We start from the raw sequence: 18335 nt of genomic DNA, 5'->3' as shown, positions 1-18335 counted from the left end.
GAGAGAGGAAAGGGAGAAAGGTATTTATGGGGGTCATAATCTTCCCCCACTCAGGCCAATGTCATGACAGTGGTGAGATATTCTGTATAGCTAAAGGTAATGTGTCACCCAATTAATTATGAAAATATAAAATGACCTATTACTAGGCTATTCTAAATCAAATACAAATTTTGTAATTGTAGGCTAGCTGTTAAACAACATCATCGCCTAGGCCTATACATTCTCTCCCACTCATGGATCTGCATTTTGGAGTGTAGCATAAGTCCATCCAGTATGCATAATAATACAGTCCACACTCAAAGGCTAAAATCAGTTTTGTTTTATTTTTTTTCTGCCATGTGTAATGTGCGGTAGGACATGTATTGTGTAATGGCAAAATCATAATTTTAATTCAGTTATATTGGCTTGGGCTCATAATCCTATGCATAAGCTCTAATATGTGTACGGGTTATTTGAATTAATCGTCACCTTAGAAAGCGCTGTCCATTTCATTGTATTAGGCTTTGAAACAACCTACACAACCATGTTTTACACGGTTTCAACCTGCTGTTGAACCTCGTTCTTCAAATTGATCATCACAGTGAGTTGAGTTTTAAAAGTATGATAGACCTACTGTTTTGATGATAAATGTTTGATATGATTTTTGATTGCATTTGCATTGTTGTCAGAGTGGTTAGAGGGACCATAGAGCCCTGAGTACTGCGGTCGTGACTCATGACTGCCGTTGTGGCTATAATATGGTCACGGCAACAGCTGTAGTCCTCACACAGCCTGCCACAGCCGCAGAGGGCTTACAAACGTGCGTGTGTGTGTGTGGCGTGAGTTTGTGTGTTCCAAAGCGAGAGACGGGGAAAGAGAAAAAGAGGTAGAGAGAGTATAAGTGTTCATTAAAACAGGTCACATTCACCTAGAAAGCAAGTGCATCCGGGCATTTAATTCTTCCTGTCCTGTGGGATCCAACCTTACACCTGAGAGAAGGAACCTAATATGCCCAGTGAGGCAGAGGAGAGCAGAGAGGAGGGGGTGTTCATACCAGATTGTTTAATAACAAGATCTTACCTAACTGAATGTGTATTGATTAATGCAACAGTCATGCCGTAGAATTACATTTCTGGGTGTCAGGTCTGCTCCCTGTTTCACCTCCACTGAGCTCTTGTTGTTGTATGTTTCAGAGCCAGATTGCCAGGAGCAGGAGATTTTCCTGTGGCGGAAGGATACAGGATTTGGGTTCCGCATCCTTGGAGGAAATGAGCCTGGGGAGCCGGTGAGTATCTCTCCACCATTCCTCCACCATGTCCCTTCTCTGTCACTGTTTAGTTTAGATGTGCCAAGGAAAGGGGACATTTTCATATTGAACCACTCCCCTTTACGACACACTATTCACTTATTCACGACTGATGATTAAACATTCCCCATGCCTGGTAATTACATCCCGTGTTAAACACTAAACAGAGTTATGAATGCATGTTAATGAATGCGTGTTAAAAGGGCAGCTATAGTACTGAACCCTCAATGGTCCGTTACAGCTTCATCACGGTATGTTTCCTGTCAGAGTCCCTGCCTTAGGGCTTTCTTTGTTAGGCTTCAAACACAAACACTTTCACAACACTCATTTTCTGTCAGATCACACTCACACTGTGATGCTCAACCAACTGCCAAGAACTGGCAGCCTCTTAGTCTTCTTTCTCTCTTCCATCTGCATCACTTGTTCTTCCCCCAGTCTCTACCTATAATAGGGAGCAGTAGAAATGTACAGTCTGCTGTCTGTCTGACTGTGAGAGATGACTGGTGCTGTCTGTTAGATGAGGTAGGTCTGCATGCTGGTCTCAGGAGGTTCATTTAGAGAGCTTATTAGGGAAAGTAAGGGCCTTACCCAGAAGCCTTTGGTTCTGTGCAATGTGTTTCTAAGGGACATGAAGAGAGAGAAAGAAAAGTAGAGAAAGGCAGCAAAAGAGAGAGAAAGAAAAAATAATGAAGAGAAAGAGCGAGAGATGAGAGTGAGAAATAGAGATGCTGTAGGCAGCAAGCCTACCACAGAGGAATTAGCAGTTGTTATTTGTGCCAAGGATGCTCCGCGGTACACCCTGTACTAAATTTCCTACAGACGCACACACACTCACCTCCGCCACACAGTAAGACCAGCCCTATCCATTCTACAGCCTCAAAAGACTACAATGCGCTCTAGGCTTAGCTTCAGTTATGACTAACATGGAACCTGTCATGGAACATAAAAAAGGGTTTTATTTAACTGTGCTGTATTGAACATGAACTGCAAGTGAATTACAGGGTTAATGGATTTGTGATACGCTTTGTAGATCTACATTGGACACATAGTGAAGTACGGTGCAGCAGATGAGGACGGACGCCTGCGTTCTGGGGACGAGCTCATTTGTGTGGACGGCACGGCGGTGGTGGGGAAGTCTCACCAGCTGGTGGTGCAGCTGATGCAGCAGGCCGCCAAGCAGGGCCACGTCAACCTCACAGTCCGACGCAAGAGCTCTGGATACGGAGGTGAGGACAGGTCACAGAGACTACACAGGCATATGCACACTCACTCACCCACACACTCACTACCCACACAAGCCTGGGTTCTGGCTGAGACCTAGTGCTTAGTGGCTCATTTAACTATTACTAGCCCATGCCAAATGTTTGAATGTTGTTTGTATATTTGCTGAACACCTTTTTTGTATTGCCTGTCCTCCTTCATCCCCCCCTCCTTCCCCCATCTCTTCCACAGTTTCGAAAGGGGAGGGTGACGTGCCCCCGTCCCCTGCCTCGTCCCACCACAGCAGCACCCAGGCCCCCTCCCTGACGGAGGGTAAGCGGACCCCCCAGGGCAGCCAGAACTCCCTCAACACGGTCAGCTCTGGCAGTGGCTCCACCAGTGGCATCGGCAGTGGGGGAGGAGGTGGCTCCGGCAGTGCTGTGGTCACCGCAGCCCTGCAGCCCTATGACGTGGAGATCCAACGTGGAGAGAATGAGGGCTTCGGATTCGTCATTGTGTCATCTGTCTCTAGGCCTGATGCTGGGACTACATTCGGTGAGTGGGGTAGGCAATTCTACGCTGGGCTGGGTTATGGTGAGCTGGGCTTTGCTACTACCAGAGTGGGCTATGCTGGGTAAAGTTGCAATTTTCTGTTCTCAGGTCTGAGAACCAGTTTTAATTTGTTATGGGTTGAACTGGGTTAAAATGGGTAATAATCTGGTAAAATATCCTGTAATCTGAGCAAATCCTGATTCTTCTGCTTGACTTTACTGTGGTTATTATTCTACAATATTAACAATCTTTTCTGAAAACCAACCCTTTAAGGCTTAACTTACGCATGAAAAGCATATATTAATAAACATCCTCTTGAAAAGATCTGAGGTGATTGAGTCGTAGCTAAGCCTAATGACTACAGAACACTCCCCCTGATGTTATTTAGACAGCCCATTTCCTTGTGTTATCAAAAGTCCCTCTCAAAGTTTACAAAGTGAGACAGGGAAATAGTGATGCCCCAGTGCGTGAAACAACCTGAGTCTGCCAAGCTGCACACTAGTAAACACACGACCCTTAAAGTGCATCAACACCACCCGCCACTCAGCAACACGATTGATGTAATTTCTTGGGGGTGGAATTACAATATTTTGACAGTCACTACTCATTGTATCCACCTTCTTTATGAATGGCAAGGGAGTAATTTCTGATGGGAGTGGACTTAATGGTACAGCTCGAGGTCACAAACTCCATAACCATAGGGAAACAGAAATCTCTTTATGTGCCCAGGTGCATTCACCGCCGGGGATAACTGGCTGGCTGATGCTTTATCAAAAACACTATCAACACCGATTCAGAGGCAGAGTTAATACATGGCCGGTTCTGGCTGATTCACTCAGCATGTCATTTAAGTTCCACTGAGCACATTCTATAGCTGTCTGTACTGTTTATGAATGAAGGCAAAATTGTGAAATTGTCGCCATTTAAGGTCACTCCGCCGTCAAAGAGGGATTTTAAGCCAATGTGAGTAAGACCTTTAAGCAGGTTAACATTCACAAGGCCGCAGGGCCAGGCGGATTACCAGGACGTGTACTCAGAGCATCCGTTGACCAACTGGCAAGTGTCTTCACTGACATTTTCAACCTCTCCCTGACCTAGTCTAATACCATGTTTCAAGTAGACTACCATAGTCCCTGTGCCCAAGAATGCCAAGTTAACCTGCCTAAATGACTTCGGGTCCGTAGCACTCACATCTGTAGCCATGAAATGCTTTGAAAGGCTGGTCATGGCTCACATCCCATAAATCCTGGACCCACTCCAATTTGCATACTGCCCCAACAGATCCACAGATGACGCAATCCATATTGCATTTCACACTGCCCTTGCCCACCTGGACAAAATCAACACCTATGTGAGAATGCTATTCATTGACTACAGCTCAGCTTTCAACACCATGGTGCCCTCAAAGCTCATCATTTAGCTAAGGACCCTGGGACTTAACACCTCCCTCTGGATCCTGGGGCAACAACACATCCGCCACGCTGACCAACAACACTGGGGGCTGTCAGGGGTGTGTCCTTAGTCCCCTCCTGTACTCCCTGTTCACCCATGACTGCAGGGCCACGCACTGGACTCTAACCCCGCACTCACACATACTACACTGACACACACACACACACACACACACACACACACATTCCTTCACATATGCTGCTGCTACTCTCTGTTTATTATCTATGCATAGTCACTTTACCCCTACTTACAGTACATGTACAGTACCAGTCAAAAGTTTGGACACACCTACTCATTCAAGGGTTTTTCTTTATTTTTACTATATTATACATTGTAGAATAATAGTGAAGACATCAACACTATGAAGTAGTGAGGACCGTCACAGGAAAGGAAGACCTAGAGTTACCTCTGCTGCAGAGGATAAGTTAATTACAGTTAACAGCCTCAGAAATTGCAGCCCAAATAAATGCTTCACAGAGTTCAAGTAACAGACACATCTCAACATCAACTGTTCAAATGAGACTGCGTTAATCAGGCCTTCGTGGTCGAATTGCTGCAAAGAAACCACTACTAAAGGACACCAATAAGAAGAAGAGACTTGCTTTGGCCAAGAAACACGACCAATTATACCAGTGAAAATCTGTCCTTTGATGTGAGATTTTTGGTTCTAACTGCCGTGTCTTTGTGAGACGCAGAGTAGGTGAACAGTTCATCTTCGCATGTGTGGTCCCCACCGTGAAGCATGGAGGAGGTGGTGTGATGGTGTGTGTGGGGGGCCACACAGCATTCTGGAGCGATTCGCCATCCAACCTGGTTTGCGCTTAGTGGGACTCCTTCATATGAGGGAACTCCTGTTGGAAAAGCATTCCAGGTGAAGCTAGTTGAGAGAATGCTGAGAGTGTGCAAAGCTGTCATCAAGACAGAGGGTGGCTTCTTTGAAGAATCTCAAATATAAAATATATTTGTTTAGCACTTTTTTGGTAACTACATGATTCCACTATGTGTTATTTCATAGTTTTGATGTATTCACTACTATTCTACAATGTCAAAAATAATACAAATATAGAAAAACCTTTGAATGAGTAGTTGTCCAAACTTTTGACTGGTACTGTATATATTACTTCAATTCAATATTAATGTTTTCTTAGCTACTGTGCAGTGCAATGGACCCAGTTCCATTGATCCTCTGAGCTATAGTTGAAGCCCCATAAAATAGAAGGTAGAAGTAGAGGTTGTTTACGTATCATTTATACAAGCAGGAGATATCCCACTGACACTTGATGTCTTTCTTTATGAGTGACCTGAATGTGCTCATCTGCACTGTCTGCAGCTGGATCCTCAGACTCAGTGACACTTCTGTCTCAACTGTCTCTGGTTGTGTCTCAAATTATACCATATATTCTCCATGTAGCGCACTACTTCTGGCCAGACCTCTATGTTCCCCATGTAGTGCATTGCTTCTGACCAGACCAGAGCCCTATGTGGGTATCATTTGAGAGTTTCTTCCCGTCTCATTGTGGGGATGGGATGAATTAATGTGCTGATGGAGATGCTTCTCTACCAGATCTCCCCGACCGCCAGTGGAGGTCCAACATAGAGAGAGACATAAGAGTAAATATTGATATTATTAATATTAAATAGTGCACCTCCATCCATTTGTGATCAATCTATGGATTATTCTTTTGCCTGAGAGGGCCATAGATGTTTGGGTATTGTGACGGACAAAGAGCTTTGCACTGGCTTTATCCCTCTCCCATACATCATACTATGCAAACCCCTTTTCTCCCTCCAGCCCATCCCACCATTGTGAGCTGCTGTGCGCTGGTGTTGTGATCAGCAGAATGGGTATTAAATCCTGGGTTTTTGTCACACCCAGTAATGTCCCATATCTCATTATTTGGATAGAGTGGCAGGACACAAGGGCAGTTTTTAATCAAGAAGAAGGGAGGGGAGCTTGACGCACAAGGTGATGTGATAAATATGGATGAGGGAGGGAGGGAGGGAGGGAGGGAGGGAGGGAGGGAGGGAGGGAGGGAGGGAGGGAGGGAGGGAGGGAGGGAGGGAGGGAGGGAGGGAGGGAAAGCTCCCTAGAGTCTGTTCAGAGCTGCTCTGTAAACAAGATGTGCTATATTGAACGCTGTCACTCAGCTTGTATTGCTTTGCTTGTGTAGCACGCAGTATGCAAACAGTCCCATGAAATGCTAGCATGTCTCTGTCTGTAGCCTCTCTGATAAAGTGTGCATTCTCTCTTGACATAGGTGAGAAGCCTGAGATTTCTGAGTATCACTCTTTAGCAATACATCTCGTTCTCTGAGCCGTTCCAAGGGTCAGAAACTAAATGACACGTCCAGCATCTAACCACTCCGCTGTGGCAAAGGCTGCATCCTCCCCAGTGGTCCCTGGTGCTGAGGGGAAGGGGAAGACAGTCGTAAGGCCATGTCAAGGTCATTGATAGCCTGCTGAGCAGGGGCCACAAAGGGCCCTGACCAGTTCCAGGTGATTTAAGTCCCAATGATTAACGCATCAGGGGAGCAGAGGATGACAGCAGAGGCAAAAACAGAGCCCATGAATTCCTTAATGACCACACAATATAAGTCTGTCCACCACTAGGGATGTAAGCTGTGATCCGGATGCATACTCCGTGATTGCACCAACTTTCCAGTGCCACGGTTGGCTGGTTCTTGGGTCATCCTCTCTGGGTGAATGGCCTATGGTGATTTGGATGATTTAAAAACCTCTTTGGGCTAGACGTGCCGCTAGCGACCCACCTCAATAACATCCGGTGAAATTGCAGAGCGCATTTCATTTCAAAATACAAAAATCATAATATTAAACATTCATGAAAATACAAGTGTCATACATCATTTAAAAGCTTAACTTCATGTTAATTCAGCCGTTTTGTCAGATTTTAAAAAGGCTTTACGGCAAAGGCATACCATGCGATTATCTGAGGACAGCGCCCACGTATAAAAGCATTAAAAACATTTTCCAAACTAGCAGAGGCGTTACAAAGTCAAACATTGTTTCTAATCAATACTCAGGTACCCTAATATGTAAATAAACAATCAAATTTAATACGGAGAGTAGTGTGTTCAATACCGGAGATAAATAACGAAGTGCACGCCCTCATCCGCGCGCACCACAACACTACAGTCAAAATTGAAAAACAAGCCTGAAACCCTTTCTAAAGACTGTTGACATCTAGTGGAAGCAATAGGAACTGCAATCTGTGAGGATTTCCTTTGATTTTCCCATAGACAGGCATTTCAATGGGTGGTCACAACAACAACAAAAAATTCTGGATGGATTCTCCATGGGTTTTCGCATGCCATATCAGTTCTGTTATACTCACATACATTCAAACTTCAGGGTGTTTTCTATCCTATGCTACCAACTATATGCATATCCTAGCTTCTGGGCCTGAGTAACAGGCAGTTTACTTTGGGCACGTCAGTCATCCGAACTTCCGAATACTGCCCCCTAGCCCTAAGAAGTTTTTAACTCTTTGCCTCCCTTTTCTCTCTTTTTTTCCTTCCCTTTCTTTTATCATAATCAAATTACATAATCAATAACCAAATCACACAAACACACACACTACACATTAACATCAAAGCTGGCAATGCATGTGTGGCCATGCCCCACAAAATAGGGCGCATCATCGAGGGGAGCCCTGCGGACCGCTGTGGGAAGCTGAAGGTGGGCGACCGCATCTTGTCCGTCAACGGCTGCTCCATTACCAACAAGTCCCACTCGGACATCGTCAACCTGATCAAGGAGGCCGGGAACACAGTCTCTCTGAGGATCATTCCTGGTGATGGTAAGACTTTGAGGCTTTCTGTTTTATAATGCAGTAGGGAGGTGACTTATTCATAGTTCTAGTGGGAGTCAATGGGCATCACTGCTCTGCGCTGGCAGAAGCACTTTCTATCAACCTGGGGAGCTATCTAGCGCTATGAGAGGCCATGCTCCCTGCCCTGGCTTCAAACTGGGAGAGGGTTGGGACTGTGAATGAGTAGGGAGGTGATGCCACTAGATATGTATCTCTAGTCAGTTTTACCTTTCCCCCCTTTTATGGTTAAGGTTAGAATTTGGGGAGGGCAAGCTGATAAGTATGTGTGTGTTGATTGTACAGTGTATGATAGGCAGACTGATAATGTCATTTGGATGTACTGCGTTCTCCCAGTTTGGTAATAGCTGCCATTTTGAAATGAATAGATGATCAACTTAGTGAAATGTGTTTTCTGTGTAATCACTGTTTCCTATCAGTGTTAATCTCCTCAGTCTGGATGGAACAAGGTGGCAAGAAATGCATACGTAATACTGGTTTTGGCAGGAACAGGCTGTGACAGGAAATTGGCTCTATCCCCATGAGTAGGAATGTGTTGAGTTGTGCAATGTCCCAGAACAACAATACAGCCAGCCCCTAGAATGGCCTGTCATTGGCTGAGAGACTTGTGGACCAATGAGCTGTGTGTGCGTGTGCGTGTGCGTGTGTGTGTGTGTGTGTGTGTGTGTGTGTGTGTGTGTGTGTGTGTGCGTGTGCTAGGTTTGCTGCTCTGCCTCTAAAGGGCTCTCCAGAAAAGCTGGTAAAATGTAGCTTCATTAAGATGGGAGGAGAGCCAGGCGCACACACACACACAAAGGAGGAGAAAATGCAAAACCAGTCATTAAATAAAGCATGGCAGTTTGTTTTAACGACCACAATGATAGCATCTATTTATAGCCTACTGTTTTCTCTCATGGTAGAACAACTCTAGATAGAACCCATGCAGCCACAACCTTCCCCAACTAGGCTGTGTAATTTTGTGTGGAGATATTTGTGGTTGAACCGTTCAGGTTGTTTCCCCAGACAGCTTTGTGATCATGGGGGAAGGCAGGCAGGGCTGTCAGGGTAGCGAGGGAGAGAGGGATGAATGAGTCAGGCTGGTGCTCTTGCTAACTTCAGGCAGAACCCCATTCCATCTATAAGTAACCAATGTCTATGATGACTAATGTGGACTGCCGTGTTGTGGCTTGTGGTGCAGCAAGAAAGGAAGGACAATTACCCCTGAAATTTAAAGAAAAACAGAACGATGGAAGCAGAGAGACTTGTTTTGATTTGATGTTCCTGTGTAGAGTGGAACTGGTGTTGTCTGTGTCGGTGAGCAACATTGTAGATGACAACATTGTAGGCAATTAGCATCAGGTTGAACAGAGCAGCCTTGAGGTAAGACTGTGTTTTCTGGAGAGCAATACTCTTGTATGGAAATGTGTTGTCAAAGACAGCAATCCTGACCAAGAATCAGTTATTTTAGATCATTTAACAGCAGACACATTTGTTTTTTCTCTAAGATAGAAGCCATCTTACCAAAATCCATGTATTACTCATAGATTAGAAGTTATGACCTCTACCCACAATCCTCTACTGTGTTTCCACAGAGTCCTCCAACGCGTCTCTGTTGACCAACGCTGAGAAGATTGCCACCATCACCACCACGCACACACCCCAAACTGCCACGGAGCCTCGGTTAGTTTCCATGAAGATCTCAATCAATAAACAGGCTTTTGATTAAATCAAATGTATAATATGATCAATTGCATGAAAGATGACTTCTATATGGATATTATTTATTTTCATATCTGTGTGTTCATATGAATGATTACATTTTCCAGGAACAACTCAAAGTCGAAACAGGCTCCTCCTCCACCACCTCCAACACAAGCTCAGCCCTCACAGGTACTGTAAAGACAGACATGTTCTATCGGTCTGTTTCAATCAATCACCAAAGAAGGAAGCAATCAGTAATTCATTACTTCACAAGAACACACAGTGCAGCTTCAATCTGAGATAAAGATTTTCATTCAAAGCATCAAAGCAATCAATCAATGAATCAGATAATCAATAAAAGAGGACGGAAGAGAGACAGTACCACAGCCAAACTTTTGATGAGTGCAGTAAGCCTGTGTCCAGCCATTGCAGTGCCCTTTCTTCGTGCTCTGCACAGGCAGCAATAATTATTCATTGGTTCCAGGGTATTGTACCTCCTGTTCATTTTGTGTGGTCCTTTGTAGCTCTGTTGGTAGAGCATGGTGCTTGTAACGACAGGGTTGTGGTTTCAATTCCTGGGACCACCCATATGTAAAAATGTATGCACGCATGACTGTAAGTTACTTTGGATAAAAGTGTCTGCTAAATGGTTTATATTATTATGTGAGTTTTTGCTGGATGTGACTTGATTAGTCCTGAATTTAGTACACACTTCATGACACCCCTGTTGGCCCATGAGTTGTGGGTATTTGCACATCTGCTCTGTAAATATGTACTTTTCTTTCTTTCTGTCTCTCACTCTCTCAGGATGCCGAGTTCTACTCTGTGGATCTGGAGCGGGACAGTAAAGGCTTTGGGTTCAGCCTGAGAGGAGGACGGGAGTACAACATGGACCTATATGTGTTGAGGCTGGCTGAGGACGGGGCGGCTGGCAGGAATGGCAAGATGAGGGTATGCTCCATGAAAAAATCATATCAACTATTGGAGGCCTGTCACTCTGTTGCACTTGGATTCTAATATTTCTGTCAAATAGACAGTTCAGCTCGCCTGGGATCAATTATCTGGTTGTCTCAATAAATCTCCTCCCTCCTCTCTCTCTGCACACAAAGGTGGGAGATGAGATCCTGGAGATCAACGGCGAGAGCACAAAGAACATGAAGCACGCACGGGCCATCGAGCTGATCAAGAATGGTGGCCGGAGGGCACACCTGGTCCTCAAGAGGGGCGATGGATCTGTACCTGAATATGGTGTGTGGAGATGTGATGTGATACAGGTTCCCTCCATACTATGACTAACATTACTGACTCTGACTAAGCCCCACACACAGGACAGACACTGTAGTCTGCAGTTTCTTGTTGCTGTGAGCAAATCAAATCCAATTTTATTTGTCACACGCACCGAATACAACATTACCGTGAAACGCTTACTTACAAGCCCTTAACCAACAATGCAGTTCAAGGAATTGAGTTAGGAAAATATTTAGTAAATAAACTAAAGAAAAAGAAATGTAATCAAAAAGTAACACAAGATATTTACATAATAATAATGAGGCTATATACAAGGGGTACCGGTACCGGGTCAATGTGTGGGGGTACAGGTTAGATGAGGTCATTTGTAAAGTGACAATGCATAGATGTAAATAGTTTGGGTGGTCATTTGATTAATTGTTCAGCTTGGGGGTAGAAGCTGTTAAGGAGCCTTTTGGTCCTAGACTTGGTGCTCCGTTATTGCTTGCCATGCGGTATGAGAGAGAACAGTCTATGACTTGGGTGACTGGAGTCTTTGACAGTTCTTTGGGCCTTCCTCTGACACCGCCTAGTATATAGTTCCTGGATGTCAGGAAGCTTGGCCCCAGTGATGTACTGGGCCATACACATTACCCTCTGTAGTGCCTTATGGTCAGATGCAGAGCAGTTGCCAGACCAGGTAGTGATGCAACTGGTCGGGATGCTCTCGATGGTGCAGCTGTAGAACTTTTTCAGGATCTGGGGACCCATGCCTCTCCTGAGGGGGAAAAGGTGTTGTTGTGCCCTCTTCACAACTGTCTTGGTATGTTTGGACCAGGATAGTTCACTGGTGATGTGGATACCAAGGACAATGAAACTCACAACCTTCATTGGCCATAGTATGTAATGTTCCTCTTCCTGTATAAATCAAGTCTTGTTATTGTCCAAATACTGTATGTTCTGCTCACTCCTAATCTGGGATTGTTTCTCCTTATTTCTGCCGAGAAGGTCAAAGGATCCCACTCAGCCGTCAATTTCATAGGTTTTCCTTTTCTGTGCCTGACAGAAAAACTTGTCAACTGAACCAACTACATTTATTTTTCTTATCTCTATTGAGGATCTAAGCCCTCTGTTGTCTCTATTTTTGTTTATTTTTTTGCTGTCTCTTTCCTCCCCACTTCTTTTCTCTGGGTTCTTCCTCCTCCCTCCAGCGATGATGGCTCCTCATCTCGCTGTTGGTACTATGAGAAATGACAAGATGGGAGAGCCCTGTTTCTACCTAATGGGCCAAAATCAGACCACGGTTTGTAGCCAAGTCTGTTCCAACCCACCCTCCTAACTGTTTACCCTCCACCCCAACATCTCTCACCTACTTAATCCATCTCCCCCTACCATTTCCTCCTCTCCCACTACCTGCACCTCCATGGGTATGTGTTTGGTTCTGTGTGGCCTGGCTCACTCCTCAACCTGCACTGTGCTTTCATGACCCATGTGAACCCATTCACACTGAATGCACTGCTTCTCCTCCTCCCGCCTCTGGAAGGATTCATGTCACTGCTCGCCTCCTGCTGCTACCATAACAACCACTAATTGGGCAGAGTCATGGGCAGAATACTCTCCAGTTTTTTGTTTTCTCCTCTCTCAGGCTCTTTGTTTTTGTGCAGTTCCCATTCCCAAACGATGATAATCGACTTTTTAAATTATTTTTATTTTAACGTCATAGCTGCTTGTTGTGTCATTGATAACACCAACCCTCCACTTGCAATGTTTTGCACTTGTTGTGTTGCTGCCACCTACATGTAGCAACCCAATGCTCCCATTGAAAATATACTGTAGCAATTGTTTACTTTGATGTAATTTAGTTTGAGGATCAAAGTAAGTCATTTGTGTACAAATTTGAATATTTAATACTACCCTTTTTCCCCAGTATATTTATTGTCCCAATTTTCAAACAAGTCACTGTTTATGGAAGTGCATGGCAGTACATGGTTTCCATAAAAATATCTGTATTGACTAAATACCTATATCTGTATTGCTTGTATCTGTATTGATTCAACCAATTTGTGAGCATTGTCTTAGCTATCAAGCTTATATTATTTAGTTAGTTTAAACTCCATCCAGTCTGAGAATGTCTCTCATGTTCTTCCTTTGTTTTCATACAGACTCCAGCCATGACGGGCACTCTCCCACACCCGGGGCACAAAACTCTCCGGAAGTGAGAACCCTGCCACCAAACAGCCGATATCACACCTCATCGGAGTCAAGTTATCCACAAGACCTTCACAAACCATCACGCCACAAGGATGCTGCGCAGGGCCGAGACAGGGACAGGATGGAGCACCAGGGCCAGCACTTTAACCCCCACCACCATCACACCTGGAACAACAACCACAGCCATACCACCCCCAGCCAACACTACCCTGAAAACAGCGGCGGCAACAATAAGAAGAGCCGGGGACGCAAAGTCAACAAGTCAGAGTCAGAGAGCGGCATCTCAAAACTATTAAAGACTCTGCGTAAGGACAGCTCTAGGAAGAAGGCTGCAGCTGCAGTGGCAGCTACAGAACGAGAGCGGGAGCTCTCCGCTAGTAGCAGTACTCTAGACCCGAGGTACAGTCGACCACGCCGCGGCTCCCTCGACCGTTCGCCCACCCGTAAACATAAAGCCTCCCCTGACCGACGGCGGGCCAAGTCCATGGACCGCAGGGTTGAGCGAGCACACCGAGACCGCACACCCGAAAAGGAGAACGAGGACGGAGGTTTCCTCAGTCATGCGGCAACTCCTGAACAACCACTCTACGACCGCAGGCTCCTGAGGGAACCACAGACCCTGGGCCGAGCCTACTTAGAGGCCACCACCCCAGAGCGCCTGAACAAAAGGGCTTCCTCCCTGTCTCTTTCCAGGGGGTGGACTCCTGACAGAGGCAGCCTGAAGAACGGCAACCTCCTGAGGGACTCACCAGTTGAGACGAGGGAGGAGAGGTATGGGATGAACGGAACGCCAGAGAGACGGTACAGGTCAGAGAGAGATTCATCTCCAGACAGCAGCTATAGCAGGGAGGAGCTGAACTACTGCAGTACACTGAAGAACAATGCCTCCACTCACAACCACACAGGCTACAACGCAGCAGGACACTGCAACAACGCAGCAGGACACAACAACACAGCAGGACACAACAACACAGCAGGACACAACAAAGCAGCAGGACACAACAACGGAGTAGGTCGCGCCCAGAACCAGTTCCCCGTGCCTATGAGAAGGCTTTACAAAGAGAGCCCCAAGGACCTCAGCATCTGAGTGGACAGAGCCTGGACCCTGGCCTCTCACCCCTCAACCTGTGTAGGCCACCGTACATACACTGGACTTGGACTTCTGAGGAGATTAACTCGTGATTTATCCAATCGCCTGGTTGATTGATTAATTGATTTGACTACTTGTGATCCGGGACAGAGATTCATACCACAGCAGGAGTACAATCTTTTTTTTGTTTGTACTGTATGTTTTGCTTCTGTTCACATTATTTTGAGCATTACGGCAGTTGTTAATACTGTAGTGAAGGTATGTGTATGTGCCTATCACATCACAAATGGCGATTTAGCTTTTTTTGGGCATCTCTGTTTGGAACCTCAGAGGGAACACATACAGTCGCTAGTGAAAGACTACACACCACTTGCACAGTCTTCACATTTTGCTGCCTCGAAATGTAATCAAAACATTTATTAAATTAGATTGGTAGAACAATTATCTACAAAACCTACTCCACATTTTCAAAGTGAAAGAAAAATTATAGAACACCCCCCCCCCCCTTCCAAAAAAATGTTATTGATTGCATGACTCTTAGCGCAACGTATATCCATTGTTTTTGTCAAAATTGCTCAAGCTCAGTAAATGTGGTTGGGAATCATTGATGGCCAGCAATATTTCAGGCTTGTCTCGGATTTTCAAGCAAATTTAAGTCAGCACTGAGACTGGAAAACTCACACTTTACACCTCTTCGAAAGCCCTCCTGGCGGGTCTTTGGTATTAAAATGTGTGTAAATGTCCCGCTGACAAATAAAACTCTGTCCCAGGGTTAGGTTTTCAGAAAACTACGGCAGGTTTTTACCTGGGCTTTTTTTATCCTGACAAACTCCCCAATCCCTGCCAGTGACAAGCTTACCCATAACATGATGCTGCCACCACAATACTTGAAAATACAGAGAGTTTTCCTCTGTGTTGCATTAGATTTGATTCAAATCAGCAGTTTTTTTTTTGTCCAAAAAGTGAATGTACAGTGCCTTGCGAAAGTATTCGGCCCCCTTGAACTTGGCGACCTTTTGCCACATTTTAGGCTTCAAACATAAAGATATAAAACTGTATTTTTTTGTGAAGAATCAACAAGTGGGACACAATCATGAAGTGGAACGACATTTATTGGATATTTCAAACTTTTTTAACAAATCAAAAACTGAAAAATTGGGCGTGCAAAATTATTCAGCCCCCTTAAGTTAATAGTTTGTAGCGCCACCTTTTGCTGCGATTACAGCTGTAAGTCGCTTGGGGTATGTCTCTATCAGTTTTGCACATCGAGAGACTGAATTTTTTTCCCATTCCTCCTTGCAAAACAGCTCGAGCTCAGTGAGGTTGGATGGAGAGCATTTGTGAACAGCAGTTTTCAGTTCTTTCCACCGATTCTCGATTGGATTCAGGTCTGGACTTTGACTTGGCCATTCTAACAACTGGATATGTTTATTTTTGAACCATTCCATTGTAGATTTTGCTTTATGTTTTGGATCATTGTCTTGTTGGAAGACAAATCTCCGTCCCAGTCTCAGGTCTTTTGCAGACTCCATCAGGTTTTCTTCCAGAATGGTCCTGTATTTGGCTCCATCCATCTTCCCATCAATTTTAACCATCTTCCCTGTCCCTGCTGAAGAAAAGCAGGCCCAAACCATGATGCTGCCACCACCATGTTTGACAGTGGGGATGGTGTGTTCAGGGTGATGAGCTGTGTTGCTTTTACGCCAAACATAACGTCTTGCATTGTTGCCAAAAATTTCAATTTTGGTTTCATCTGACCAGAGCACCTTCTTCCACATGTTTGGTGTGTCTCCCAGGTGGCTTGTGGCAAACTTTAAACAACACTTTTTATGGATATCTTTAAGAAATGGCTTTCTTCTTGCCACTCTTCCATAAAGGCCAGATTTGTCCAATATACGACTGATTGTTGTCCTATGGACAGAGTCTCCCACCTCAGCTGTAGATCTCTGCAGTTCATCCAGAGTGATCATGGGCCTCTTGGCTGCATCTCTGATCAGTCTTCTCCTTGTATGAGCTGAAAGTTTAGAGGGACGGCCAGGTCTTGGTAGATTTGCAGTGGTCTGATACTCCTTCCATTTCAATATTATCGCTTGCACAGTGCTCCTTGGGATGTTTAAAGCTTGGGAAATATTTTTGTATCCAAATCCGGCTTTAAACTTCTTCACAACAGTATCTCGGACCTGCCTGGTGTGTTCCGTGTTCTTCATGATGCTCTCTGCGCTTTTAACGGACCTCTGAGACTATCACAGTGCAGGTGCATTTATACGGAGACTTGATTACACACAGGTGGATTGTATTTATCATCATTAGTCATTTAGGTCAACATTGGATCATTCAGAGATCTTCACTGAACTTCTGGAGAGAGTTTGCTGCACTGAAAGTAAAGTGGCTGAATAATTTTGCACGCCCAATTTTTCAGTTTTTGATTTGTTAAAAAAGTTTGAAATATCCAATAAATGTCGTTCCACTTCATGATTGTGTCCCACTTGTTGTTGATTCTTCACTAAAAAATACAGTTTTATATCTTTATGTTTGAAGCCTGAAATGTGGCAAAAGGTCGCAAAGTTCAAGGGGGCCGAATACTTTCGCAAGGCACTGTATTTGCTGTTTTGTCTTGCAGTATTATTTAACAGCCTTGTTGCAAACATAATTGATGATTTGGTGTGGATGTTTTTTGTTGTTGAATTTTTTACTACCCCTTTTTCATGGTATCCAATTGTTTAGTAGCTACTATCTGTCTCATCGCTACAACTCCCGTACGGGCTTGGGAGAGACGAAGGTTGAAAGTCATGCGTCGTCTGATACACAACCCAACCAAGCCGCACTGCTTCTTAACACAGGGCGCAATCAACCCGGAAGCCAGCCGCACCAATGTGTCAGAGGAAACACCGTGCACCTGGCAACCTTGGTTAGCGTGCACTGCGCCCGGCCCACCACAGGAGTCACTGGTGCACGATGAGACAAGGATATCCCTACCGGCCAAGCCCTCCCTAACCCGGACGACACATGCCAATTGTGCGTCACCCCACAGACCTCCCGGTCGCAGCCGGTTATGACAGAGCCTGGGCGCGTACCCAAAGTCTCTGATGGCACAGCTGGCGCTGCAGTACAGCACCCTTAACCACTGCGCCACCCGGGAGGCCTGGTGTGGATGTTTTAACACAGGTTTCCTTATTTTCACTTCATCATACAGGCCACTAATGTGGAGTGAATGCAATGTTGTTGATCCTCTGTATTTTCAAGTATTGTGGTGGCAGCATCATGTAATAGGTATGCTTGTCACTGACAGGAAATGGGGTTGTCAGGATCATAAAAAATATATGAAAGGAGCAAAGCACAGGTCAAAAGTCTGAGAAAAGTCTTCTGAAAACCTAGAGGTAATTAATTAGTGGTAGACACACCAGACTGGCTTTTCAGGAGGTGTTGAGTGATCCAGTCTTAGTCCTGACTTAAATATTATTTAAAATCACAGACAAAGTTTGAATATTACTTTCCACCAATGGTTCCCAACCAAATTTACTGAGCTTGAGCAATTTTGACAAAAACAATGGAGCTATGTTGCCCTAAGAGTTGGTAAAATCTTATTCAAAATTATTCAGTTTTTATGTTCTATAATATGTCTTTCACTTAATAATTCTTGTGACTCTCAAAACATGGATCCGGGAACGTAATCATCGCCTCAAATTAATTAGCATAACGCAGCGGACATACATCTTCCTAGAAAATCTTCCTATTCATGAAAATCACAAATGAAATATATTGAGACACAGCTTAGCCTTTTGTTAATCACA

General features: G+C 44.8%; 1 protein-coding gene across 1 annotated transcript in view; it reads left to right on the top strand.

Annotated features, from left to right (window-relative positions):
- The window catches only part of LOC139416237 (membrane-associated guanylate kinase, WW and PDZ domain-containing protein 1-like), a 215691-nt gene extending 200684 nt beyond the window's left edge, over window positions 1–15007 (top strand). The window contains exons 14-22 of the mRNA XM_071164668.1: window positions 1173–1264; window positions 2316–2511; window positions 2738–3040; window positions 8103–8306; window positions 9908–9995; window positions 10142–10205; window positions 10824–10967; window positions 11126–11264; window positions 13406–15007. Of these exons, the coding sequence (XP_071020769.1) occupies window positions 1173–1264; window positions 2316–2511; window positions 2738–3040; window positions 8103–8306; window positions 9908–9995; window positions 10142–10205; window positions 10824–10967; window positions 11126–11264; window positions 13406–14541 (2366 nt within the window). The 3' untranslated portion in view covers window positions 14542–15007. The remainder of the gene's footprint in view (window positions 1–1172; window positions 1265–2315; window positions 2512–2737; window positions 3041–8102; window positions 8307–9907; window positions 9996–10141; window positions 10206–10823; window positions 10968–11125; window positions 11265–13405) is intronic.
- Window positions 15008–18335: the final 3328 nt, after the last annotated feature.

The sequence above is a fragment of the Oncorhynchus clarkii genome, chromosome 9 (assembly GCF_045791955.1).
Source record: "Oncorhynchus clarkii lewisi isolate Uvic-CL-2024 chromosome 9, UVic_Ocla_1.0, whole genome shotgun sequence".
Classification (NCBI taxonomy): domain Eukaryota; kingdom Metazoa; phylum Chordata; class Actinopteri; order Salmoniformes; family Salmonidae; genus Oncorhynchus; species Oncorhynchus clarkii.
This window is presented reverse-complemented; position numbering and strand designations above follow the sequence as displayed.